This window comes from Suncus etruscus, chromosome 8 (genome assembly GCF_024139225.1).
Source record: "Suncus etruscus isolate mSunEtr1 chromosome 8, mSunEtr1.pri.cur, whole genome shotgun sequence".
NCBI lineage: Eukaryota > Metazoa > Chordata > Mammalia > Eulipotyphla > Soricidae > Suncus > Suncus etruscus.
Window position 1 is genome coordinate 67100923 of NC_064855.1, and position 26934 is coordinate 67127856.

At 40.4% G+C, this 26934-nt stretch overlaps 1 protein-coding gene across 4 annotated transcripts; it reads right to left on the minus strand.

The window, feature by feature from the left end:
- On the minus strand, window positions 1-26934 carry SERP2 (stress associated endoplasmic reticulum protein family member 2). 4 transcript variants are annotated; one of them, XM_049778873.1, is made up of 4 exons: window positions 26829-26934; window positions 19829-19901; window positions 8308-8542; window positions 1-411 (listed from the first exon to the last, which is right to left on the minus strand). In XM_049778873.1, exons 1-3 carry the CDS (start codon window positions 26910-26912, stop codon window positions 8445-8447), a joined length of 255 nt encoding a protein of 84 aa, XP_049634830.1. In that variant the 5' UTR covers window positions 26913-26934; the 3' UTR covers window positions 1-411; window positions 8308-8444. The 4 variants fall into 4 exon arrangements, with proteins under 4 accessions (XP_049634830.1, XP_049634833.1, XP_049634832.1 ...); XM_049778876.1 differs by lacking the exon at window positions 8308-8542; XM_049778875.1 differs by lacking the exon at window positions 1-411 and having other exon boundaries at window positions 8393-8538.

The window sequence follows — 26934 nt, forward strand, 5'->3', positions numbered from 1 at the left end:
AAGGTTGAATAGAGACATTTATTTGTAAAACCAATTCCCCATAGAAGGAAGAGAGACTGACTTCACAGAAGATCACTCCGTGATTGCTGTCATTCTGAGGCCTGCATGCTAACATGAGTGGAAACGGGGAAGACAAACAGCACTTGGTTCAGACCCCCAGCTCCTGCCACAGAGAAGAAAAAGTCCTTTTCCACTGGAGAAAATGGAGGAGCTGCTGGAGATGTCCTGGGAGAAGGCAATTTGGTCTGACATCCACGAAGAAGCTATCAGAGGCCTTTAATATTTTGTTTCCTCTTCTAGTCTGTGGCTTATTTGCTTCTCACCTGGATAAAAGCTTACGCGGTCCTCACCCTCCAGAGGGAGGGTCTACTCACATGCCCATCCTTATGCTCTGGATGATTTGGAAGATGGCTGAAAGAGGAAAACAAAATAGGCAGCTCAGTTAGCACCCGTACCCAACTGGGATGATCAGCCCACAGTAGCCTTCTGCTGACCTCAGGCCCTTAGCATGTAAGTGTATAGATGATTAGATACTTCCTAACAAGGAGTTAAGTTAACAAGAGGTCAGCAAACTTCTTTTAAAGGCAGCCCTGCTAGGTCTGTTGATGGATGCCTCAGGGATTTACAGATAACTACTGCTAATTCCTCCAGGAGGGAGGGCCAGAAATGGGCTCAGGCACTGAAGGACTGAAGGATCTGGTGTGCCCTTTTCCAGATATGTTATGCTGGTGGGAAGTGAAGGAAAGCCTTCTGGGGGTCTGGGGCTCGTATCAGAGGTCAGTGAGGCTGATTGTGTGTGTGTGTATGTGTGTGTGTGTGTGTGTGTGTGTGTGTGTGTGTGCGTGCAAATTGTCCACTCCCTGGTAAACCAGCAGCCAGGTGCTGAATAGGCAAGAAGGGTCAGGTGCACAGATCCAGGAAGCAATGCTACTGGCTACAGGTAAAAACTCCCTCTGCTGTAACTATGCCATGTAACCACTGTCAACTCCGCCTTATGGACCCTGTCAGGTTCATCTTCACTTAGTGTACTCCATTCCTGCTACACTGAAGAGGTGGGTAGCCTGTAAGTAGTTTCTTCTGGAAGGTTCACTCACTATGGTTAGAGCTGGTTAAAGGTTCCCAATTTGGCGGGTCTATTGAGCTTTACATGACTGGGAGACAGGAACTTCTTTTCCACCTCTACCCATCAGGCAATACAGATCAGTCTTGACAAAGGTGATGTTAGTATTAGTGACAGCAACTACCTTACACTAAAGGATATTTTTTTTTTTGAGGAGTTAATGGGAATTAGCTCATTTAATCAAACAATCAAGTGTCAAGATAAATAGAGCTCTTCAGAGCCTTTCCTTATTTACCTTCACTAAGGCATCCTGGAATAGATACAAGAAGCTTCCTAAGTGGCCACTATGAAAGGGGGTCTCTGGTGTACAGAAAATAAGTTGTGGGACATTTCATTAGTTAAGGTTAGTGAACACTGTGCCAGATACCTGCTTTTGGGGACAAAGTGCAAAGCAGACAGTGGTTCCCAGAGCAATTCTTCTGAAAAATTAGTTGTATACTTCATTACTTACCTATATTGAATACACCCACCATAATTTAAAATCAACTTTCCACCAATACTCAGTGTGGCCATACGAAAATAGTATATCTGCTATATTTTATGCCACATAGTTCTGGAAAGTGCCCTGTGTTTGATCTGACACCCAAATAGTTCTGGACGACTGTGCTTTGGGCTTTTATTTTGGCTTATTTCTTGGTTTGGTCTCAATTTACTCTTCTGGCCACTTCTCTGGTGCGATCACACGAGTCATCGGTGGCCTTTTGTCTATTATGATGATGCTACAGATGAAGCAGGAACACAGAATTAGAATTAGGGACAAAATTAGAGAAATCTTGGTGTGTGTGGTCCAAGAAACTTTAGATACAGCAATGTCTGATCCAACCACTTCTGATCCTTGCCTCTGGTTGTGCTCAGAGGTGTTCTTGGCTTATTCTGGATTTCTGAGTGTGTCTTGACACGAAAAGCAGCAAGGTGAATGAGAAAGTACCATGACACAATATAAAATAAGCTTGCAGATCAGTTGACATGTCTGTCCTTCCTCCGCCCAAACCCTCCAAGGCTGACAAGGAATGAAAATTAAATAAATATACTCTATCTGGCTCAACAGGAGTGCTGGTTCAACAACATTAGGAAAAAAATATTTACATTTATTATGCCTCGGGCTTTGTTCCTGGGATCAGGGAACCATCCCTAATCTTCACACACAGACTTTAGAACAGAATGTTAGGAAACTGTTTGAATCGCTGTTCTTCACTGGATGAGCCATTTAACTCCATCAAATCTGTTTCCCTTCTCTCCAAGATGATGACTATCGGATTTGTAGTGCTGTCATAGGAATTAAATGATACAGATGCATGAGACTTCTTCACATCAGAGATTCACTGTGGGAGGGCTATTTTCTGGCTATTATTACTGTCGCTGTTACCATAACAGTTACTTTCATGTATGGAAAAAGACCAGAGTGCAAGTCCTAGCAACCACTTCCTACCTCAGTGAGTTTGGGAAATTTACTAAACTTATACTGAATTCTGATTATAAAACTATGTAATAATGTTTCTCAAAGGATTGGTAAGAGTCATTAAAATTAGGTAAGTAAAAAATTTGCCTGAGGGCTTGGGATATGGCTCAATGATAAAAAAAAATGTATGCCTTGCATGCAAGAAACCTGGGTTTTCTCACAGCACTGCAAAAAAATGAAAGCAAATAACATAAACTCTTGGAGTTGGAGATCTAGCTTGGATGGCTGAAGATTATGCTTTGCATACTGAAAACCTAATTTCATTCTTAGCACCTTGTATTCCCCTGAGCATAGTGGAAGAGATCCCAGAGCACAATGAAGAATAACTCCTTAACCCCACTGGATGTGATTCCCAAACTCCCTTCCCCAAATTAAAAAGACCTGTCTGTAATAAATGCTAAACAAATTTTATACCTCCTTAAATTTTATCCTTAGACGAAAATCAGTGGGTTGTAGGTCAATAAATATAAGTCTGTTTAGACTATTATAGACATCAAGCCAACTTATGACTGCGAAATGCCAGGCAATCATAAAAATCCTTTCATTCTGTCTCAGAAACTGCTACTAATTTCTCTGAAGTTTTAGACAAAATGTTTTTTAGTCAGAGAAGCAACACTAAGGAGTCAGTTATTAAAGCAACTTACCTATGTCTGAGTCTCCTGGCCTTAATTGAATCCCTGAATTAACTTGTAAGAATGGATGTGCCCTCAAGTTATTTATTGGTGAGCCTTAAAATGGAATCTTTTTAAAGAAATTACTTTAATAAAGTTCTATCTTAAATTAATTTATTAAATTCATTTACTTGTCTCCACATCTAAGATAGTGGAGGGTTGGATGAGTTGGGGTTCCTTTTTCAGTTGTAGCAATGCGTGGAAGAAGATAGACCTTCACTGCCTATATAATATAGTAACATTAGCTATAATTCTGTATCTTCCCAGAAAAACTAGAGGAGCAACCCTAGCTCCTGAATGTGGGTTTTCCAAGGAAGCACAGAGGAAGGGAATCAAGAGCTGCTTCAAAGTGGGAAAGGAAGTGGAGAGTCTAGACCTTGACAAATTAATAACTTTGCAGTGGGTGAACAAAGCTGAGAAAACAGCTGAGCAGGCTACAGGAAAGAGGCCATGGGCAGGTGGGACAGTAGGATAAAAAGATGCCAAGAGAGAGGGGCAGGCATTCCAGGTCAAGGGATCTGATCATGGTCACAAGGTTCTGAGAAATGCAGACTAGAGCCATGTCACCTGCATTTCAGATCCTGGCAGTCGTAGTCGATAATTCCTCTCTTAGTCACTTTTCCCTTCTCCCTGAAAGAGCCTTTCACTAGGCTTAATAGGCAAGAACCACTCCCACTCAAAAATCAAACCAACCTGAGCAATTATCCTTGTCTCTACCCTCCCATCAGCAGATGTAATCTCTCCCTCTGCTACAATTTCCAAAGGGCGTTTCCTTACCTTTCTTCCCCCTCTAAGCCAACTGCATTCTAACTTCTGCAGGCTCCATTCCTTTGAAATAATCTTTGCAGAAGTTACAAGTGACATTTCCATAGCACTCAGTCCAATAGGCCTCTTTCAGCCTCCACTTGCTTTATTCCCCTGCTCATTTTTGGGGAGTTTTACACCTGGCAGTGCTCAGGGGTTACTCCTTTCTTTACACTCAGTAATCATTCCTGGAAGCCTACAGGGTCTAAGTAAGATGCTGAGGATTGAATCTAGTTGACTGCATGCAAGGCAATCACCCTACCCGCTGTGCTATCTCCGGGGCCCTCCCCTACTCATTTCTGCTGAGCACTTCCTCCTTGAAACTCTCACTGTGCATGTCCTTCGTGATAATTTCCTTTCCTAGTTTCTAGCTTCCCGCTTTCTTTCTAAGTTAATTACTCTAAACATATCTTCTGTGGGCTTCCTTGTGCTTGGGAACATGAGATAGGAATACCATTCAGTGAGCACTTTGGCATTTTTCTCTTCATTGTATTCCTTTTCCCTGGACCATCTCATCCCAGCCCCAAATCAAAATGGCCACTTATCTTTCTCTGACTCATCACTGTGCAAGGCCAGCTCTGCAATCTCCTCCTAGCACTCTACCTCTACCTTCCATCATCTCTGATAATTACACTTAGAAGGTTTAAAGAAATCTCAAATATAACAGGACCTCCCTGTGATCTCTTCAACGCAAAGGTTGTCATCATGATCTTCCATTTTCCAGGAAAACCAAAAAATTTTTTTAACAATTTTAAGGTATAAACATAATTACTTTATTTAGTTCTTATAATTAAATATGACCAACTAGTATTACTTCCAAAACAAAAGGATCATTTTATTATATTTTTAAATGATGCTGTATTCAATAATCAAATAAGTTATCTTAAAATGACTCTATTTATATAAACTTGTAATTTTTTAGAACATAATGAATAATTTGGCATCTTTCTTCATAAAATAAAACTTTAAGTATTTCTCCTAATAGTCATTATTTTATGAGTAGTGTAAAATGTGATGCAGTTTCAAGTTGCAAGGTGTCATACATCTCATTAAGCAAACAAAATGTACAAAAAAGAATTGCATACGTCAATAATGCATGACAGAATACTTGTTTTAAATACAAAGTAAGCTAAGCCCACCTTATTGCTTGAAAATATCAAAACAATTAAAATCAAAAACTTTCCAGTAAGCAGTTGGAAACCAAAAATTCTTTTTTTTTTTTTTAATTTTGGTTTTTGTGCCACATCCAATGATGCCTAGGGGTTACTCCTGGCTTCGAACTCATAAATCACTCCTGGCTGGCTCAGGGAATTATATGGGATGCCAGGAATCAGATCCGGATTGAACCTGGGTCCTACCCAAGTTGGCTGTGTGCAAGGCAAACAAACGCCCTATCACTGAGCTATCACTCTGGCCCCCTGAAAACCAAAAATTCCTAATTCTTACATTGATGGTTTTATTTGTTTGGGGGCCAAATCAGGTGTTACTCAGAAGTTTCTCCTCGTTCTACACTCAGGAAATTCTCCTAGTGGCCTCTGGGGACCATATGGGATGCCAGGAATTGAACCTGGGTTGGCCACATACAATGCTAGCACACTGCCCACTGTACTATGTCCTTTTGGTTTTTATTTTGCTTTGTTGGACTGGAAAAATTGTATAGTGGGTATGGTACTTGTCTTGCATGTGGCTGACATATGATTCCCCGAGCTTGCTAGGAGTGATTTCTGAGCACTGATCCAGGAGTAAGCCTTGAGCTCAGCAGGATATGATGAAAACCAAAAGTAAATTATGTTTTACATTTTGTCTTGTTTATTTGTTATTTGGTGGGGCATCAGTGCTCAGAGGCTACTTTTTGCCCTGGGCTCAGGGATCAGTCCTGTAGGTATGTGGGGGACCATGTTGGACTGGGAGCTAATGGGTTTTCTCAAATCTGTTTGAACCTTAGTGTTTTCTCTGGTCCTGAATTGTGTATTTTATCTAATAATTCTATGATGATGCATCCTTCTCTTTTCTCCCTGCAAAGAAATTTTCTAATTCTCTGCAATAACCTCCAACTCCATTCCTTTCAATTCATTCTTTACATGTAACTAGAATTATCCTTTTTCCTTTTAGATGATGCAATTCTAGTATTCAAATGAGCACATAAATTATTCCCGTCACCCTGTCCTTGATGAGACCCCCCCATGCCAACCTGTTAGATTCACACTTTTTTGTTGAAATTCTCCCTCAAGCTTCCACAAGTTCCCTTCTCTTACTTTAGGGTTTTTTTGTTTTGTGGGGTTTTGTTGTTGTGCTCTATGTTCAGGGATTATGCTGGTGTTGTTTGGGGATACTATGTGATAATAGGAATCAATTGGAATTGTCTGTCTTGCAAACCTTGTTTTGGGGCTTTTTACACATGCCATTCATTTGCCCTGCAATCTTTTCCTTATCCCAGCTATTGCCTACATTTTCTTCATAATTTAGATGCAATTTCAGCCTTTTTTTTTTTTGACTATGTGAATGAAGAATTCTCAAACTCTGTCACTGTGAAACACTGGCACTAGACCCAGCTTCCAGAGATCCTCATACAAGGAAGCTGGGGTGAAAACCAATAATATTTCTAACAGTTGCTGGTAATGCTGGAGTTGATGGTATGAAGGCCACTGGCTGACAGTCACTGAGCTAATACCAGCCCTTGTAGTCTACATGTTCATAAATCTATATGCCTCTCTTTCAAACACTCCCATAGCTAAAATATTACATTATTTTGTGTAATTATTTGATTATTTCAACTTTCTACTCCACTAGACTTTAGGTGTCAAAGAATCAGGGACCAAGGTTGGTTTTGCTTCTGAGTGTGGCCCTAGGTATATAAAATTTCCTCAATAAATATTTATTAAGAGGATAAGGGGGAATGACTCCCAACTACTTAAATAATTTTAATAACATGATAACTTTGTAAAGCAAGAGTCAATTTTGAAAGGCCACTGTTAGACTCAAATGTCCTAAGAGCCCAACCCATGAAAAGGAATGCAAAATCATGACAAAATAAATTCCTTAAGGCTTCGAACCATGTCATTCCCCACCTACTCTATTTTTTGTTTGTTTGTTTGTTTGTTTTGAGCCACACCTAGTGGCACTCAGAATTTCTGGTTCTATACTCAGGAATCATTCTTGGCAGTGCCTAGCGACCATATGGGATATCAGAAATCGAATTCAGTTTGGCACATGCAAGGTCCTCTATAACTCTTAACTATATATAACTATATAACAAGGCACTATAACTCTGAACTAACATTAAAGCCCTTCCCTCTTACCCTGGGGACTGGGACTAAATTCTAGATGGTTGGATTTCTACCAGACATTGAGAGGCTTTAGAAAACCCTTTTAAAAAATAATTTATTTATTTTAATTTTAATTTTTTTTTAAGTTTTGGGGCCACAGCCAGCAATGCTCAGGGGTTACTCCTGGCTTTGCACTTGGGTATCATTCCTAGCAGGCTTTGGAGACCATATGGGATACAGAGGACTGAACCTAGGTTGGCCATGTGCAAGATAAATATCCTGCCCATTGTACCTATAACTTTGGCCCCAGACAGCCACTTTTTAAATATTATATTTTGGCCATACCTGGCAATGTTCTGGAATTACTCCTAGCTCTTCACTCGGGAATCACTCATAGATGTGCTAGGGGACTCTTTGGAGTGTCAGCTTGGATTGATCATACTAGGCAAATGGCTTACCTGCTGTATTCTTGCACAGAGAACCACTTTTATTAAAAATAAACTTTTGATAAGAGAGATCAAGAAAGTTGCTGAAGAGAGATTGACAGACTAGAGGTACATCCTTTAGTAGAAAAAGAAAATTCTAGAAATTATGCAACTTTGATCATTTTCATTAAAAAAGAAAAGAATAAAAGAACTTGTAAGTAAAGTGCTCCATGAAAGACAAGTAGAAACTTCCAGGTGGCAAAACCATGCGAAGGGGGCTCACCAAGCTCAAAAATCACAAGGAAGGTAAAAAGTGAGACACACTTTAGGTAAGTTTCCAGAAAATTTCTCCAGAGATTAAAAAAAAGAGGCCAAATAGAGAGAAGCCAAGAATAGGCGAGAGCAGGAAAGCATCATGAGGAGAATAAATATTAGAAAACTCTTCTCCATGTTAAAATGGCAGCAAGCAGAAACATTCTTCTGGGAAAGGGACCACAGACAAACCCCAAGGCTCCTGGAGCTCAGGGCAAAAGGAACATTGAGCAAGGGAGGCTGCAATCACCTTGAGGATGCCAATGGTCGAAGAGATATCTCCAGATCATCCGTCTCAGCTCCTGAGGCAGGAATTCCAGAGCAGGCACATGTGGTCAATTTTTTCTTTAGTTGAGAGAAGGGTTTCTCCCAAATGCTTTCAGTTCCTCAAATGTGCCCATTGTCAGTAGCATTGCCATGTTGGGAAGGTTCTAGCAATCTCCAGTGTGGATGCTCCACTTCAAATGTGGTGAAGCCAAGTCTGTCTTGGAGAAAATATCCAGAAAAAAGAGAGGGAATTGGGTACCCCAGTGGCCATGTTCCCAAACTAGTCAAAGCTGGTCAAGGCATTTTTCTCTGTGAGCAGGCCTGGGGTGACCAGACTTGAGGAACCTCTGGCAACACACCTTTCCTGGTAAAGAAAGTAGGGGATGTTTTAACAGTCATTAATGAGCCATTGGGTTTGTTTCTATAGGAAAACACATGCCTTGGGCCTGCCTTTATAATATGTTCTTAAGAAATCATAGCCCCAGTAGTTGTATGAACAGAATCTGTCCACCCCCATAGGCTAATTTATGAAGAGTTCTTCCTAGAAGGAGAGAAGAGGCTCCTGTTGCTAACCCCTGTCCACTCTCTGCCCAGGTAGGTGCTGAGCTCTCATTACTTCCTCCTCCTTCAGATCTCTGCTCTCTGCTTCAAGTGCTCTCATCATCACAGTACAAAATCACCAGAGAGGTTGAAACATTTTTCATTCCCTGGTGGTTTCCCAATCTTGCTCAGAATCTTTCTAAGGAAGCCAAGATATGGGGAGACAAAGTAGCTGAGGGTGATTTCTACAGGGTCGTGGCAAGCATTTGCAGAGCCATGACCAGGTTTCCACAATGCATTTGAAACAAATGGTCTCAGGATCCTTTCATCCTCAGGGATATCTTTTTTTTTTTTCTACACTCAGTGATGCTCAAGGATTACTCCTGGCTATGCGCTCAGAAATTGCTCAGAAATGGCTTGGGGGACCACATGGGACGCTAAGGGATCAAACCCCTGTCCGTCCACGGGTAGCACATGCAAGGCAGATACCTTATCGCTTGAGCCAATGCTCTGGCTCCATCAGGGGTAATTTTTATGTGGATTTTGAGATTTAGGAAGCCATGCTATCCTATTTTAATAATGGGAGGTCAGGATTGGGGTGTATAGTTAGGAAGGAGCTTGTCTTGCAAATAGTCAAGCCAGGTTTGATCTATGACACCCCCTATATTCCCCCAAGTACCATCAGGAGTGATTGTAATCCTTGAATGCAGAGCCAGAAGTAAGTCTAAACACTGCTGGGTACAGCCCTACAAAACAAACAAAGAATGAGAGAATGAAGGTGTACAATGTTGTCTGACTAGCAGGTAATGGAGCCAGGTTTCAAACGCCTACAGGCTGGCTTTGCAGCTACTTGCATGAAAGACTTCAGCCCTTTTCTCCTCCCCTCTATTTTATTCTTAACAAAAGCAGGCAATCCAGGAGAGAGCCGAAAGTGTTTTCTGCACAAGAGAGGCCTCTCATGCACATAGAAAGGGAGGTAGTTGGGCCACCTGAGCAAGAGGATGGGGAGTTCAGCTTAGCTCCACCATGAAGATCTCAGAGAATCACATCAAGTTATCTGCCGGGAAAAGTCTGTCCTGAGGAACAGAGCTGTCTGTGACATGCTATCTCTCTCCACCCTCCTGCTCCCCTAGGCACAGTCCCTGGAGGATATTGGAGAAGGGTACAGTGTGTTCACCACCAGACAAAGGGAGTGTCCCTGCCCTGGAACAGTATAGCTACTCACAGCTCATTGTGCCAAGTTAAATGAACAGGCTTCAGGCTGAAAGACATTTACTGTCATAACTGAGGTCAGCACTTCGCCACACACTTACACACATGATGGGAAAAGACAGTACAGATGTGTATGCCCATTATGAGCAAAACTATTAGAATATCCAGCACACACACACACACACACACACACACACACACACACACACACACACACATACACACACACACATACACACACACACACACACACACAAACTTGCAAACTTCAACCAGACTCCTGGCTCTTTTAATTCCCTCTAAGATTTGAATAAAATTGATTACTTAAAAAAATTAAAAACCCACATTTTAACTTAAAATATTCCTCTTTGTAAGGCCAGAGTGATAGTACCGCTGGTAGGGTGCTTGTCTTGCACTGACAAATAAGGGTTCAGTTTCTTGCCTGGCAACCCCATATGGTTCACGGAGCATTGCCAGGAGTGATCCCTGAACACAAAGCTAGGAGTAAGCCTAGCTTACATGACTGAGTGTGGTCCCAAAACAAAAAGAAACAAAAAAAATCCTCTTTGCCCTGATCATTAAAGTATTATTAAAATTAAGAATAATATGACTATAGAAAAACAGATTATAGAAAACCCTATTGAGATATCCTTGCATGGTGGATAAACACTTTGCTAGTTTTGTAACTACCCAGATTATCATAAGAAGTTAGATTCTCATAATCTTTAATTAAGAAATAAGTATCAGGCTTGGCCAGAGAGACCTCAAATTGAAGTTAGGAACATGTAAGGAATTATAATACGAAGAAAGGCACTGGGGAAGGGCTGGTACAGCAGAGAGTTTCTCTGAGAATTAAAGGATCAGGGTGGGAGCTTAAATGATGACTCCCAGAATCCCAGTAGAAACTCCAATGAGGGGTTAGGACAGAGGATATAATGATGTGGCAAGGAGGGTTGTGTCCAATTGTTGCTTTTTATCAACATGCTAAATCTCACTCTGTTTCTGAAGAAGTAAACACTATGACAAGATCTCAAGAAATATGTATTTTCTGGTCAAGCAACCACACCTCAGAGTAATTAGCATTTCAAAAGAAAGGTCTAACTTCTTTAAGTTCAGGTGTTATTTTGGTAAAAAAAAAAAAAAAAAGAAAGGTGAAAATGTACAAGACAGGTATCTTGTGAGCACAGTAACTTTGGAATTATAAAAAGGATGGGTTAAGGATCACAATGATGAGAAGTGAGTGAGCTGAAAATTTCATAGCCATGGTAGACATTGTAAGTGGATTGCAGCACATTTTCTCACAGAGGCCTCACAAGTTTTCCCAGTAAGGCTAGAAAATGAGCTGAAGATAAATAGGAGAGAGAAACAGCGAGGTCACAACATTGATGACACAGAGGGACACAAATGGTCTGGGAAGCACAGACAGTGAGTGTCTTGTGAAGATAGCGCATGGTATCCCTGTGACAGCATCTCTGCTGTCTCAGACACACATTCTGGGTCATGCTTGACTCCGAGTCTCCAGATAAGAGCCAGTGCTCCTCAAACACTCTCATGCACGTCTTCAAAGAGGGAGGTTTTGAAACCAGGAACTCAGACAGCTGGGATGAGTTGTTTATCTGGGGGAAGTGAACAGGAGGACCCACTGCCTGCAGAAATGTAAGCTCATGATTTTATTAAAAAAAAAAAAAGGAGAGGGGGAAAATAACAATTTCTCAAGTAGGGGGAGGAACGTGTGCTCTAATTCACAGTATGGATCAGGAATGTACAGACAAATGCAAGCAGCTACAAAGGTTCAGGCCAAAGCAAGTTGCAGGTTAAGATTTAAACTGAAAGAGATTCTGGCCTATTTGGAAAAAATCTTGTGAGGAGACCCACCACAGACTGGGAACAAGCTTTAGATTTCTGACAGACTGTCTATCATGAAAACAACCGTTTAGCTGGTTACTCAACTAAAACAAAGCCAAGATGGCCCTGAGCAGGGTTATCTGGTGATTCCCTTGCTCAAAAGAACATTCTGTTTTAAAGCTTTTGCAGCTCATAGAGATAACTTGGAGAGAAAATTGATGTTGTATTCAGGCTACTTGAAGGGGAACTTTTTTTTTTTTTTGTATTTTGTTTCTGATAATCAAGTTAAAGTACAAACCCCTACTCACTGTCTACATTTAGGTGCCTTTTTTCCCTGAAAGATTTCAATGCTTTCTTGTGGGAAAACAGTCTCGTGAGGTGTTGCCACTTAAAATGCTCATAGTCACCCTCCAAAAGATGAATGCTCCGAAAAGAATGAAAATGGCTGAGCCGGCCCTATCAGAGCATAGTGGGAAAGAATAAAGTAGAAGTAGAAGCAGAAGTAGAAGCACCTCACCACACCTCAATTTCCATAAAAGCTCAGGGGACACAGGTGGTGGTGACCAGAGTTGCAGGTTCCAATTGGTTGTGAGCCAGCCATTCCATTCCTGGAACAAGTTGATGCTAGGACAAGCTTTGAAGGAGCTCATACATTTTACCTTTGATTGCTAAAGTAAATTAATACAAAATAACTCACTGATCTGAGATTATTCTGCTGATAAACCAAGGTCTTAATACACATCTGACAGATTATAAATCTATGTTCCCCCCTCCCCAAGGCCTCTTGGGGGATGTTATTCTTGTATTACCAATTGGTTATGTTTCAAGGATGTGTCTTGCTCAGAGACCATCTGCAGCCATTAGGAGTGGGGATTGACTTACCCAGAAGAGGGACGTAGTTAGGTAAGCTGCTCCAACAATTCCCCAATAGGGTAATGCATTAAAGATTAAGACTACAGATGTAAAGAAGACCGGGACCTGACTGGGCTGGACTTAGCTGTGGGGGCCTTACAGCAGCCCTAAGGAACTGGCATATTTATTTATCTGATTTCCTGAGGACAGGGTGAACATTGCCTGGCACATGTTTGTGTCAGGCTTCTGTGGGTTCCTATGCTTTGCACCCTCACTGCTCTCCTGGTTCTTCTTCCTCTCTGTTATCTCACTCTGATCATCACCACAGGCATGAAAGGAATGTATGGAAAGGAGAAGGGTGGAGAAAGGAATCAGAAGCAAGGCTAAAGGTTTTGCAGCACAAATCATTCCTAACAATGGGGTCTTGGAAGCTGTTTCCCTGATTTTTCACATAAAATGGAGAAAGATAGAATAATGAAGGGACATAGTCTTCCATGTTAACACTTATCAGCTCTACTTCTTTCCTAGAATATAGCTAAAAAAAGAGATTAAATATGTATTCTGTATTGCTTTCCAGATTCTGGATATTGATTTATGTTAGGCATACTGGCAATATTTTCTTAAAAATAATTTAATAATTATTGATCTAACATGATTAACAATTGTACTAACATTTGTACTTTAGATGTACAGAGTACTGAACTTCTATCACCACCCAAGTATTCAATACTCTATATCAGTGGTTGGAAACCATTTTTTTTTCAACTGAGCCAAATCTTGCCAAAACCACGATTAAAATTTATTTTGAGAGCCACACAGGGTGGGCACTGACAGAGGCTAGGAGCAGAGTCCTGACTCCTGGAGCAGATGCCCGGCACACAGAAGAGCCAAATTAAAAGTGTAAAGATCCATATGTGGCTTGCGAGCCGCAGGTTGCCGACCACTGCTCTATACCACCATTATTAGATCCTTTCCAGTTTTCTTCTTTCATTCTTATATACCTCTACTTGCCAACTTGATAATATTAATTTTATATTACTGACACTATTTTTTTTTGTTTTTTGTTTTTTGGGCCACACCCTGCGGTGCTCAGGGCTTACTCCTGGCTGTCTGCTCAGAAATAGCTCCTGGCAGGCACGAGGGACCATATGGGACACCGGGATTCGAACCAACCACCTTTGGTCCTGGATCGACTGCTTGCAAGGCAAACGCTGCTGTGCTATCTCTCTGGGCCCATTGACACTATTTCTAAAAATGAACACTTTAATCAACCTATCATCCATTAGAAAAAGGGGGTCACAGAGTCTTGCTGAAACTAAATGAGTCTTTTGAAGAGATCTGACTCAACTACCAGGACCTTCATTAATATTAGATTTCCTATATTTCCTCAGTGTCTCTATTAAAAGATATAACATATAAAGAAGCAAGGCCATGAACTCAGAAGAATGTCCATGATTGCATAGGTATTACTGACTTTAGGTGAAATGAAACTGATTATTCTTGCCAGAAGATAACTGACTTATCTACCATCAAGGACTGGCAAGGAGTTTGTTTATGGAAGTGAGAAAATTCTACTAGAAACTCCAGTGTGTTTTGCAGGAGTATTACAGGCAAGGGCAGAGTGAGGGTGCACAGCACACAATACTGAGGTACAATCAGGTGTGAAAATCAGCAGATCACTTGAGGTTATAACAATGGAACAGAAGTATGAGACCAGTGATAAGAAGCTTCAAATATGCCTATTGTCAAAAAGAGTCCTTTATGTAGAGGCTCAGTTGATCAATGGAATGGCTAAACTTAATGAAATCAAAGTCTTACAAATATAGAGAAAAGATGGGTTGTTTATCAGTAGAAGCTTGTGGCCTGTGACCCTAAAAAGAGAGAAACTCAAGAGGGAGAGAAGAGTGGGCTCTTCCTTTGGATGTGAACATGGATTAATTCCAGAGAAGTGGCAACCGGGACAGAGCTGAAGGAGCTATTGTATTTTTCATGGCATGTTTGGTTTTGAAAAGGACATGTAGAAAGATAGAAAGAAGGGCACAGTCCCAAGGACAAACTGAGAAGAGTGACACATTTCTGTGAGAACAGTGCCTGATTTGAACTGAGCCTTGCAAACAAAACAAAACAAAACAACCCTCCAAAAAAAACAAAACAGAAAAACAAAAACCTACAACAAACTGAACTAAAATCAGTCAAAAATAAAGGAGAGAGGTGGTAGTGTTTTTTTGTGTTTTTAGTCCTAATTTTAAAAGGGACAAGGCCCATTGCTTAAGGATCATAGTAGTCTGTTACAAAGACTTAACAGAAGATAGAGAGGGAGATTGTTCAGCTCCCATTTTACGTTTAGCCTCTTCATAAAAGTTAACTAGTTTAACAAGGAAAATTTTAAAGTTCATCATTTGAAGTATCCTGGAAATAAAGGGAGAGAGGATGTAGCATACTAATTATGTATGCCTTTCCTTCCTCCATGATGTCAGTGATCAAACCCCAGACCTTATATCACAAAACATGTGCTCTACCACTAAGGCCTCTTTGTGTCATCTGTCCTTTTCTGCCACGCACTGCCCCATAGTATATACTCTTAAAGCCATTTGAAGGCAAATTCTCCAGGTCCTTTAGATTCTTAACCATGATCCCTGGATAAATGGGATAACAGAAGCCAGGAGTTTGATCCTAGAAACAATAGTGAGGTCAGAGAGGGTGTCAAAAGACTGTTGTCAGTAACTGTGTCAATTTACTCAAGAGGGAAAGATATAGTTCCTACACTAGGGCGTGATAAGAGTGGCAAGATTATAATAAGTTCTTTTTTAAAGGGAAGGGTGCCACACCCAGCGGTGCTCAGGGGTTACTTCTGGCTCTTCGATTAGAAATTGCTCCTGGCAAGCTCAGGGGACCATATGGGATGCCAGGAATTGAATCCTGGGTTGGCTGTGTGCAAGACAAACACCCTTCCACTGTGCAATATATCACTCCAGCCCTAGAATAAGTTTTTAAGCCTTTTTAAAAAGATGGCTTTTGGTTTGAGGGAAACATGCCAGACCAAAATAAAACTCTTGATTTTTTTTGCCTCTATAGGCCACCTTAAGTGCAGACTGGAGAGGCCCAATTAACTCTGAGGAAGGAAGTACGAAAGAAAGGGATGGAGGGAGGAAGGAAGAAAGGAAGAGAAGGGAAGAAAAGAACAAAGAAGGAAGGAAGAAAAAGAGATAAAGAAAGGAAAAAGGAAGGAAGGAAGAAAAAGGAAATGAGACTAGAGGAAGGAATGAAGAAAATTAGAGAGATGAGAGGATAAAAGAAGAAAAGAAGGAAGAAAGAAAGGAAGAAAAGAAGCAAGGAAGAAAAAACTAGAGAAATTAAAGAAATGAAGGAAGAAAGAAAGAAAAAGAGAAAAGAAATAAGAAAGAAAATGAATGAAGGAAGGAAGTAAAGGAAGGAAGGAAGGAAAAAAGGAAGGACATTTTGACTAAGTCTCTAGGCTCTGACCATGCACGTTGCATATGGATAGGAAGGATGGGGTTCAAAAATTTCTACAATCACACTTTGGCCATTATTGAGTCTTGGAAACTAGGTCAAACCTCCCTATTTTGTCAGTGAGTGTTCTCTTACATAGAGTAACTAACCTCCCACACACTCATGGTGTGGGTATCCGTCCTTCAAAACTCAGCCTGGATGACACCTCCAATGTCTATCTTCTGCCCAATCTGATGGAGAAGACTCAGCTATGGCCTAAAAGCTTGTGTCTTGCCAAAATTCATTTAGTGGAATCCTCACACCCACTGTGCTAGACTGAGATGGTGGAGGTTCTAGAGGTGATGAAGGCATGTGATTGGAACTCATGAAGAAACTTCATGAAGAACTTCAGAAGAAACCCTCCACTTCCCCGCAACACTTTCCTAGCTACACCCCTTACATGAGGGCAGCACATGGAGACACATAAGGTCACTACATGGTAAAAGGAGCCTCTCATAGACACTCTGACAACCTCATCTGACCTCTAGCCTCTAGACACTAAGCCAGGAGTCCTCAAACTTTTTAAACAGGGGGCCAGTTCACTGTCCCTCAGACCATTGGAGGGTCTGACTATAGGAAAAACAAAACTTATGAACGAATTCTTATGCACACTGCATATATCTTATTTTGCAATGAAGAAACAAAACAGATACAAATACAATATGTGGCCCATGGGCCATAGTTTGAGGACCACTGCTAGCAATAAGTCTCTGCTATATATTTGCCACCAGTCTGTGGTATTTTGTTACAACAGCCCAGATGCAGTAAGACTAATCCCTTATCCAGCCTGCCAAGTAGCTGGGGCATTCTTTATCTCAGGCCTCTTTCCCTGGCCAACAACGGACAGCTTCCTTATCTGCCTTCCCAATGCCCTTCAACTGCTGAAGAGCTTTTACAAAGCCTGACAAAATGCCAGACACACAGGGGACCCTCAAGACACAATGATTGTTTAAATGGGTTTTACTGAGATGTTGAAGGCCAACAAGGGAGTTACCTGCAGTTATGTCCTATGAGCTTCTCCTAGTCTTGACTTTTATCAGTGACTTATAAAAATATTATACTTTCAAATTTCTAAACCTATGAAAGAAAGATAGATAAAAGATTCAGGGTTCAGATATAACAATCTGTGGGTTGGCTATAAAACCTAAAAACATGATCTAACAGTTATATATGTGGGTTTTTCTTGATTTTTTTTTCCTGTGGAACCCTCAACCACAATTTTCTCTTTGCTTGTTTTGTTTGGGGCTAAAATGAGATAGGCTCATCTGAAGCAATGCTTCACAAATGAGTTAGCAGGGGCTGGCATTGAAATGATACAAGAGGCTCTGTATTAATTGCAACTGTATGCAGTGCTTGGAATTGCTAATATAGGACATGGTATCAAGTCATGTCATTGACCATATTGTACATCTAATGTAATACCAAATAGCCATTCATCTGAGTTTCCAAGTGTTATAGCTACTCTTATAACTGATAACCAATAAAAAAATTTAATAAGATTCTTGTAGCTTAATATTCAATTTCAAACAGTTCACTTAGTATCTACTAAATGAGCTACAACCGGTCTTGTTTATTTTTCCATCCATCCATTCATCCAGTCAGACTCAGTCAAATAAATGCTGTGGTAGGATTTTTTTTGTTTTATTTTGTTTTTTTGGGTCACACCTGGTGACTCTCAGGGATTACTCCTGACTATGCTCTCAGAAATCACTCCTGGCATGGGGGACCATATGAGATACCGGGGGATCGAACTGAGGTCCATCCTATGCTAGTGCATGCAAGGCAGACACCTTACTGCTTGTGCCACCACTCTAGCCCTGCGTGGTAGGATTATTTTTTTGTTTGTTTGTTTTGTTTTTTGGACCACACCAGGTGACACTCAGGGGTTACTCCTGACTATGTGCTCAGAAATTGCTCCTGGCTCGGGGGACCATCTGTGCTATCACTGTGCTATCACTCTGGCCCCTGTGGTAAGATTTACACACACACAGAGAGTAGAAAATAAATACTATTTTCCCTGAGTTTACCTTCCAAAAAGAGGGAAATAGATATTTAGTAGATGAACTAATGAAATGCTGATGAGATCTTGCATACTAAAACAATATTTGGTGAGGATAGGGGCCTACTTTGAATGGTGGGACAGGAAATAGAGAGGCAACATGCATACTGATCTGAAGCATGCAGGAAGGTGTGTTTGTAAAGCATGGTGGTTTTGGAGGGCCATTCGTTCAATGTGAGTTAATGATGTTGTATGACTGGTAAAAAGAGACCAATCTTAGGTCATAGGGATAGAAAAAGAGTAATGAGACCAAGGGCAGTAATAATTCTATCCTCTCTGTTGCAGACACACTATTTTTAGGCCAACTTTTGCAGTGCGAAAGTTTTGTTATAAGAAAGTAGATGTGTAAGAGGGTTCTAGATACCACATTTGATGAAATCAAATTGAAGCATTGAAGCAGTGCAGTCCACAACTTAACTTTTGAGAAGACAACACAGTGCAATTCCAAAAAGAAGCCATGTTTATAATAAAATTAGAATGTACACAATATGGGACACACCTTTTGAAGAAATGGGCACTCCATGTTAGGAAATATTCTGGTAGAGAGGTTGGATAGACTGTTAAAAAGACAGTGATGAGGAATTCCCAAATAGGGTAAAACATCCCCTTTGAGAATACATCTTTGGGAATGGGGTGTAACTAGTTTTCTTTGAGAAAATATATTCTTTTGGTACATCAAATTACCTATTACTTATTTTATCCTTTAGAACCATAGTATTTTGGGAATCCTCTTACCTCATAAGACCTTTTATTTCCTTAGGAGAGTGGGTAATTGAAGAGGCACTAATCTAACTTTAGCCAAGGGCTTCCTTTGCTTTTGCTATAGAGTGATGTCTTTCTGTGAAGTCTAGGTCTTTGCGAGAAGATGGGAACTCATTGCCTCCCATCTTGCTTCCCAGTCCTCAGCAAGTGTGAGGTGAGGGAGGATGGGAAGACTCTTAGCCAGGCCTTGCCACTAAACGAAGAGACCTCCAGTCATAGAAACCAGGAGTTAAGTTTTCCCAAAACAGGATTGAGTTACAAATAGCTGCATGATTTCTCTGCTCCAATCTCCCCTGTATCTATGTGTGCTTGCAATTTGTCACCTTCCAATATCAGGTGATACTTTAAGGTCCAGGTAAAGGGCCCAGTTCAGTTTAAGAGATTTTAGTTTCCTCCAAAAACATAAGGTTTCCCTGAAATGTGAATTTGTCTCAGGCAAGACAAGTGCTTCACTTTCTCTTCTAAATTCTTTTTTTGGGGATATATCTTCACAGAAAGCCCAAACTGAACTCTAAGGTGTATTAGATCCAATTTTATTGCTCATCATAATCATTTGATTATTATTATTTGGTTTTCTGAGGGAGTAGCTAAATTAAAACCTGCCCCTCAAGACTTCAAATAGTGATTAACTTGAAATTGAGCCCATTATTTTGTTCATTTATCTTGCAAGACATGTAAAGTGGCATAAAGAACAGAGGATATGAAACCAGCAAGAAATTCATACCTGAACCACAGACAACAAAAACAAACAATGCCAACAGCCATGGTCCCACAGGATATTTCTCTTCTTGTGGTCTCTAAAAGAAAACGGGAAAGAGTACATTAATTCACTTAAAAGAGTTTTACTACTAGGGACAGTACTAGTAGTAGTGATCTCACTGTGAATAAGCTGAATATAATGCCCAGTGAGTAGATTTGGGTAAATAAAATCAACTGAAGAGGAAGGATATATGTTTAGAAAAATTCATTAATAACCTTATTCACAACCTTATATTCACAACCCTATAGTGCAATGAACTTGGTGGTTTTAAATTCTGAGAATAGATGGGGTATAAAAAGCAGAAAGAGATTCAATAGATAAAAATTGATCTTTCTAATAATTGCTTCTACTTGTTGAAAGCCCACTCTCAGCAGGCAGTATTGGAGATAACTCATGGCCATTGTTCCTGCACCTCCAAGCATTATTATCTCTATTTTGTTGAGAAACTGAGACCCAGGCTTGAGCAAGAAGTGGGGACTCACATTCAGCTCTACCTCTTTGCAGAGCTTGAAAATCCCACAAGTACAGTTGTCTTTAATTCCTGCATCTGTGAAACCTAAGCACAGTCACTTCCTCAAAACCTTCTCTGTTGTGGCTGGAGCAATAGCACAGCAGAGAGGTTGTTTGCCTTGCACACAACCAACTCAGTTCAATCCCTGGCATCTCATGTGGTCCCCTGAGTCTGCCAGGAGTAATTTCTGAGGGCAGAGTAAGAATATACTCCCCAAACAAAAAGCATAAACATTAAAAACACAGGGTATTGGAAATTTGTCAGGACTTACTAAATACTTACTAATTTTCATGATCTAAAAATATGCTTATCTAAGTTAGATAACTCATTTTAAAGGTAAGGCAACAATTCTTTTTCTATTATTAAATTATCTTTATTTAAACACCGTGATTACAAACATGATTGCAGTTGTATGATTACAGTCATGTAAAGAATGCCCCCCTTCACCAGTGCAAGATTCCCACCACCAATTTCCCATATTTTCCTCCTCCCCACCCCACCCACACCTGTACTCGAGACAGGCTTTCTACTTCCCTCATTCATTCACATTGTTATGATAGTTCTCAGTGTAGTTATTTCTCTAACTGCACTCATCACTCTATGTGGTGAGCTTCATGTCATGCATGAGCTGCACCTACCAAAGGCAACAATTCTTACATTCTCAGTTTCCCGATTATATTCTTAGAAAGACTTCTTCTGACCTCAACTGGGTTCTTTGGTTATTTGTATCATTGTGAACTTTTTCTTGATAGTATTTTTCAGTTTGTAGCTCTATATTTATTCTTGAGATAATGTGTTTCCACTGAAGGCCCTCAAGGACAGGCGCTAATACAGTTCACTGATGAATGATAACAGTGCCTGCACAAGTTGAGGCACACTAAATGTTCACTAAAGAAATAACATGTTCCATTCAGTGTGAATTTGTAGGTCAGGAAAGTATTGTCTAGCATAACTCTAATTTATTATTAGGAGTACTTTTCATTTATTAACGTTGTCTGGTTGATGATTGAGCTAGTCCTGTTTCTCTTACTAAAAGATTGTGGCAAAAAGTATCAAGGGAAAACAGATTTTGAGTAAGTAATAAGACCTCTTATATATTAGTCCCTGACAAGCATATATCTATCCCTGTTGCACAATGGCAAGTTAGGCTGAAGGGGATAGATGACTGCGCCTTTTGCAACTTCAGAGATAAGAACAGGAACACAGTAACGTTAAATAATTGCATATGTGTTATTACTGGACCATTCTTTGGTACTGAAAACCAGATTAAAATCAGAACAAGTAAATAACAGAGGTATTATTTAAATAAGGTTTCCTGAATTAATTGTGATATCTTTCTCTCCTTTCCCTCTTTCACCAACTTTCTAGCCATGTATCATGGTTGAACAAAAGTTTTACTGCTGGGACTGGAGTGATAATGCAGCAGGTAAGGAGCTTGTCTTGCATGCAACCTAGATTCAATCCCTCGCACCCCATATGGTTCTCCATACACACAAGAAGTGATCCCTGAGTAGTGCAAAGCCAGGAATAACCCCTGAAACAAGTTGGCTGTGACCCTGACATTTTTTTTAAAAGCCCTACAGCTGTCCTCCCGCTAAAACTATATAAATTTTTTTCGTAGAGGCTGCGAGAATGCTTGCCTTGCATGCAGCTGACCCAGGTTCAATCTCTAGCATCCCATATAGTTCCCAAGCCTGCCAGGAGTGCAGAGTCAGAAGTAAGCTCTGAGTACAATCAGGTATGGCCCCAAAACAAGACAAAAGCATTATTTTCTTAGTTTTTCTCTCCAGAGAAACCAAACAAGTTTAGAAACCAGTAAATAAATGATTGGTCTGGTACAGATGCCACATAGCATTTTTTTTGTATAAAAATATAAATTATAAAAATGAAGAGATTGAGAGGCATAAAATTTTTTTTTCATGATACTACATAGGAACTTTCCTAGTTCAGGTATATCTGGCTGATAATAATACCAGTATATATATTTTTGAGAGCTTTGGTTTACTTTATTTTTTTTGGGGGGGGGAGAGGTACCAGCATAAATTCATTGTGAATAATCACGTACGCCAGAAAATATTGTAGAAATATTTAAGAAAGGCAGCAACAATCTTGTCAAATGACACAGCTCATTTCAAACTGGAGTTTACCACTTTTTGAGGTTCCAAAATGTGATGGTATGACTGTCCTATGCAAAGATACCAGCAGATAAGTAACTCAGAGCTCTAACTTCTGTGAAGTCATAACTGAATAATCATGATTATTTACTCTGTTTTGTGGATTAATCTGCTACCTGGGAATAATAATTCACTTATCACCATTGGGTATGTAAAAATAATTGCTTTAAATTTTTATTTTGAATTTTCAGTTACAATTTCTCTGTCCCTGTTTATTGACTCTTGAACAAGTTGTCACCTGTGAATTAAGTTTTGCAAAGTATAATCATATTTGACCAATATTGGGAACATAGGGTCTAAGATTTAGATGGCTTCTTTTTTTTTTTTTTTTATTTTGATCGTAGTGGCTTACATATTGTTGACAATGATATTTTAGGTACATATTTACATAAAATCAGGGGGGATTCCCATCACCAAATTGTCCTCCCTACACCTCTGTTTTTGTCCTACCACCCATATCCTCTTCCCTCACCCCCAGGGTAGCTAGGATATGTGGTCTCCTCTGTATCTAGCCTACTGCATAGTAGTCTTGCGCCTGTTTGGTCCTGGTGTCTCCCTTGTTTCCCCCTCTAATTGGAGGGGCAGGACTAGCTAGTTCAAGTTACGTGGTTTTGTTTGAAGGAGAGAAAAGTAATAAACTGGGGTAAAAGTCTAATACGCCGAAAATAAGCGGAATTCTTCCAGAGGCTCTCAACATCGGTTTGAGAAATGAAGGAGAGAAAAAAGGTGAAACATTCCACCAGTACAAAAAGAAGTGTCAAATATCTTGTGAGAACTCCAACAATAAACACAAGCACCAAAAAAAAAAAAACCCACAAAAACAAACACAAAACAAAACAAGCAAACAAACAAACAAAAAATGCCATGGTCTTGATATAGGAAACATGGCATAGCATACAAAGGAAGAACAGAAAGGAAGAGAAAGAATAAGTATAACTGGGGACAACTTCAATTATCACACCCAAACAGAGAAATTGACCAAAAAACTTCTTTTTGAAAAAGAATTAAAATTTTCTTTTTGCAGACTGATCGATTTATTATATACTTAATCAGAAATTCCTCTAACTAAAAATAAGGATACACTGTAATGAAAGATTGGAAGCTTTCACTACAAATTTAGTGGAGCTATTTTAAACTTTATCTAGGTACCAGCCACTTTAGAAAGGCTCAAGCCATGGTATATCAAGACCTATTAAAAATTCAATCTCATAGTACTTGAAGTGTATTTTGAATGTAACTCTCAAATCTAAGTGACTTGAATTGAAGGTGACATTTTATAGACATTTAAGCAAATTTTCCTTTAATATTTTCATTTTCTTTTTATATTTTAGAGCCAATAATTTTCTTATTTTTTATTGCTTATGAAAAGCTAAAGGTATTAGATACTGATTTTACCAAGCCTAGTGAATAAAACTGCTTGAAAAATAAATTCCTATTTTGTAATTTTTGCAATCAAATAAGTTGCCAGTTGAGTTCCACAAAGAACTGTACTCTAATTTCTTAGTTCTTTAAACAGAACCACATAGCTAGAGATTTTTAGTACAAGTATTTATATCCTGGAAAACACTGATCTCCTAGGAATAGAAAATCATGGGTGCTTCAAACTGAATTAAAATGGGGGTTCAGGGTTTGGGAGATGGCAAGGAGGAATACACGCAAGGGTTGCTCCATGGTTTAACCTTGGCACCATATAGTCCAGGGTATCACTAGGAACAATCTCCCCCCCCCCCCAAGGAACAATCTTTTAATTACACCTGAAAACCACTGAGCATGACCCCCAAACAAAATAACAAATATATTATTTCAATTTCAATTTTTTTCATCAAATTTTCCACGTAAAAATAAATGGGAGCGGGGTAGTGGAGTGATAGTACATGGGTAGCATGATCTCTGGCATCCCATATGGTCCTGGAAAGCTGTCAGGAGCCATCCACGAGGGTAGAGCCAGAAGTAAGCTCTAAGCACTGCTGGGTGTGACTCCCAAACCAATAAAACATAGATAAACAAACAAATCAAAATAAATAAAGGAATCATCTATGTAAATAATGGTGCCAAGTTGACAGCATATTGCCATCTCAGTGCCTAAACACAGTGAAATAATCATAGAATTCTTCAATAAGAGAATTGAAAACATCACTTAACCTTGGAGCTATGCATAAAGGTTAGAGGAAAGCTAAGCTTGATCTCTGCTACAATACTGCTTGATTTTGTAAGAACACTGGTGTTATGACAGCAGATCCAACATTTTGCTTTTCATCAAACCAGTGATTTCTTGGGCTAAAAGAAATGGTTGCAAATCTTTCTTAGCCAAATCCCGTTTCAACTGAGCTTCCACTTTGCAAAGTATGAGTCTCTGTTCATAGTCTTGGAGATTGACACTGCCCAACAACCCACTTGGATCCAAATGTCCGAATTCACAGGCCTGGCATTTTCTGCTGAACACAATCCGTTTTGCTAAACCTCTCTACATAAGACAGAGATATTAATTTAAAAAAAAGTCTAATTATATGAAGAAAGAAAAATATCACATATTTTCACTTATATGGGGAAGATAAAGACACCAAATGAATAACAACAAAAATTTAGAAACTAAAAAAAAAAAAAAAAAAAAGAAAAAGAAAAGAAAAGAAAAAATTTAGGAACTACAAAAACAAAATACTGATTTCCAGAAGGGAAGGAATAGAGGGATGCTAAAGTGCAGAAATTGCATGGTGAAAGTCTATTCTGGGGAACTAGACTTTTGGTAAAAAAAAAAAAAATATATATATATATATATATATATCATACAGTGTATGCAACTGGAAACTTAGAATGCCATATACCCAAAGCTTCTTTGATGTTAAAAAAGGGGGGGGGGGCAGGAGCGATATCACAGCGGTAGGGCATTTGCATTACACACGGGTGACTCAGGATGGACCTCGGTTAGATCTTCTGGTGTCCTATATGGTCCCCTGAGCCAGGAGCGATTTTTGAGCGCATAGCCAAGAGTAACCCCTGAGCGTTACCTGATGTGGTGCAAAAACCAAAAACCAACCAACCAACCAACCAACCAACCAACCAACCAACCAACCAAAAAAATCCCCCCGAAAACAACTAATGTTACTTCAAAAACACTAGATTTTTATTTTAAAGTCCAATTGCAAAGCTTTAAGCTACAGCTGGGGGCAGGAGGACAGAATGCTTGGCAATAAACTCATCTTTAAAACTCAGGATCATACAGTTATGATGAATTCACCAGGTGAAAGAGATTAACGTTGTATTTATACTTAGCCTAGTGGTGAGACACCTTATGGGAGAAAAAGCAAGCAAGAGAGAAGGATGGAGAGGGGAAAAAATCTGGACCAGAAACTTAAACCACAATGAAAAGGAATTGGGAGACTGAAACCTTTACGAAGTGTCTGGAAAGAAAGTCTTAGGCTGTGAGTTTGTGGGAGATGGTGGGGGTGCAGTGGGGTGGGTTGAAAGTTGAGAAAGGGAGAAGGTAAATGCACGCATTCATTAGCTCCTTCATTAGTCATTCATCCATTCATTTGTTCTTCTATATGTCCATTTGCTCAACCGTCCACCCGGACATCCAACGACCCACCCACGCATGCATGCATGTGTGCATCCATCCATCCATCCATCCGTCCATCCATCCATCCATCCATTCACTCACCCATCCATCTATCCAACCACCAACCCACCCATCACCCATCCATCTATCCAATCACCCACCCACCCAGCAATCCATATACCCACCCACCCATCATCACCCATCCATCCATCTATCCATCCATCCACCCATCCATCCATTCATTCACCTATCACCCACCCATCCATTCATCCACCCACCTACCCATCCACTTATCACCTACCCATCCATCCTCCATCTACCCACCCACCCATCCACCCATCCATCATCCATCCATCCACCCATCCACTCACCCACCCACCCATCCATTCATCCCTTTGTCAGTTCAGCTCACTGAACTGAAACCTTAAGGACGTGATCTACTTCTTTGCCAGAGACAAAGGCCCACACCACCTTCCTGGGGAAGCCCTAGCTAGCCCCCAGCATCTCCTTCCAGAGGGGCCACAACCCCTACTTCTCTGGGTGCAGAGCAGGCGTGAGGACTCCGCGCCGCCCAGAGCCCAGGTCGAACACCCCCACGAGGGGCGTGCCGGGGCGCGGGCGAGCCTGGAGGTCGGGTCGGGCAGGGAGTCGGAGTCGGCGGGCGCCCCGCCCCGGCCCGCCCCAGCCCGGGGCGCCCCGCCCGGCCGGCCCGCCCCTCCTTACCAGGGTCTTGGCTACGTTCCCCCTCTGGGTGATGTTCTTGCTGTGCTTCTCGTTGGCCATCCGGATCCGCTGCTTGGCCACCATGGCTTGGGCGCTCCACTCGCAC